This window comes from Rhagoletis zephyria, unplaced genomic scaffold (genome assembly GCF_001687245.7).
Source record: "Rhagoletis zephyria isolate East Lansing unplaced genomic scaffold, Rhagoletis_zephyria_1.1 Rzeph_scaffold_70560, whole genome shotgun sequence".
In the NCBI taxonomy this organism is placed as follows: Eukaryota; Metazoa; Arthropoda; class Insecta; order Diptera; family Tephritidae; genus Rhagoletis; species Rhagoletis zephyria.
In genome coordinates this window covers 1-1,316 of record NW_016227611.1, presented here as the reverse complement: position 1 = coordinate 1,316, position 1,316 = coordinate 1, and the positions used below count along the sequence as shown (strand labels likewise).

Sequence of the window (1,316 nt, the reverse complement as noted above, 5' to 3'; positions counted from 1 at the left end):
TTTTTCTCTAAACACCGTTCAGTTCACATTTTACCTTGATCACGACAACGAGAAGGTGTTCTTCTCTGGCAAGGATAAATACGAAACCAGCGGACTTCTCGGCGCTGCCCAGCAGCAGATAATCACCGATCTGGAGAACCTTTACGTGAGCAAGACCGGCGCCGATGTGATTCTTCAGAGTGGCGATTGTGAGTTTCCCGCCCACAAAGCGCTGCTCATCGCCCGATCTCCCGTCTTTGCGAGCATGTTTAAACATTCAACGACAAAGGAGTCGATGGAAGGTCGTGTGGTGATCAAGGACGTCAGTGCCAAGGTGCTCCAGCTGTTGCTCGCCTTTCTCTACACCGGACTTGTGAACTTGGAAGGTGATGAGGAGTTGACAGTGGAACTGCTGGCAGCGGCTGACAAGTACGAGGTGGACAGTCTGAAGGCGATCTGCAGTGAGCAGCTGGCCGCCGGACTCAGCGCTCAGTCGATGTTTGCCACACTGCACTTCGCCGAGCAGTACAGCGCCCCAGAGCTGAAGTCAAAAGTGGTGGACTTTATTGCCAAGTAAGTGTTACCTTTTTTAAGCTTTTCACACTGTTTTTACTAGCACAAAAACATTTTTTTTTCAGTCAAACTTCCATTCAGGAGAAGGTGAAGGCGCTGCTCGACGTCAACGATTCGCCGGAGAAGGTGATTGCATTTCTGCAGAAGGTAGCTCAGCTGTGATGACAGAAAGTGTGCTTGTGTTACTTTTTTTTCATAATTAGCTTTATTATACAACAAAACCACTGCAATTTTGCTAGAGCTTTACAACAGTAAATTAAATCATCTTACGATTGTTAGTACAATTTGATCATCATTTAACATAAAATTCAAAATTTACAATGTGTTCTTTTAGAGTGGTTTCTCACTCATCCAAGTTATCATTTTTGAAACCAAATCCATCATATCAAAAATTGTAGTTTATCTCATTCTTGGCCTTTCTACTTGTGCTACTGATGTTTTCTTGAAACCCCTTTCAATATCAATAAAAATACATTTTCTTGACATTTGAAAAAAACAAAACGAAAAAAAGTGTGGCACTGAATCAGTTTCTTTGTGCACACATGTCAATGTTTTCCTTCTATTTTGGCTTCTTACCCTTCCTTATCTTATCATCACCCTGACGCTCACTAATCTCTGCTCACTTCACTCTGATTCTGATTGCCTGTATTGCGTCTTTGCTCTGTGTTTGTGTTTGTGTGCTATTCCCACACTGCCGCACACTCTGCAGAGATTACTGCATTTTAAGGTCAGCTGTGTGTTGTGACTTCTGTCAACCTAAATTT

General features: G+C 43.0%; 1 protein-coding gene across 1 annotated transcript; it reads left to right on the top strand.

The window, feature by feature from the left end:
• Positions 1-244: 244 nt before the first annotated feature.
• Positions 245-699, top strand: LOC108357106 (TD and POZ domain-containing protein 4-like; the record flags this gene model as incomplete). Its single annotated transcript, XM_017608198.1, has 2 exons — positions 245-552; positions 618-699. Coding segments are annotated over exons 1-2 (390 nt in total), but the record flags the coding sequence as incomplete, so codon positions are not given.
• Positions 700-1,316: the final 617 nt, after the last annotated feature.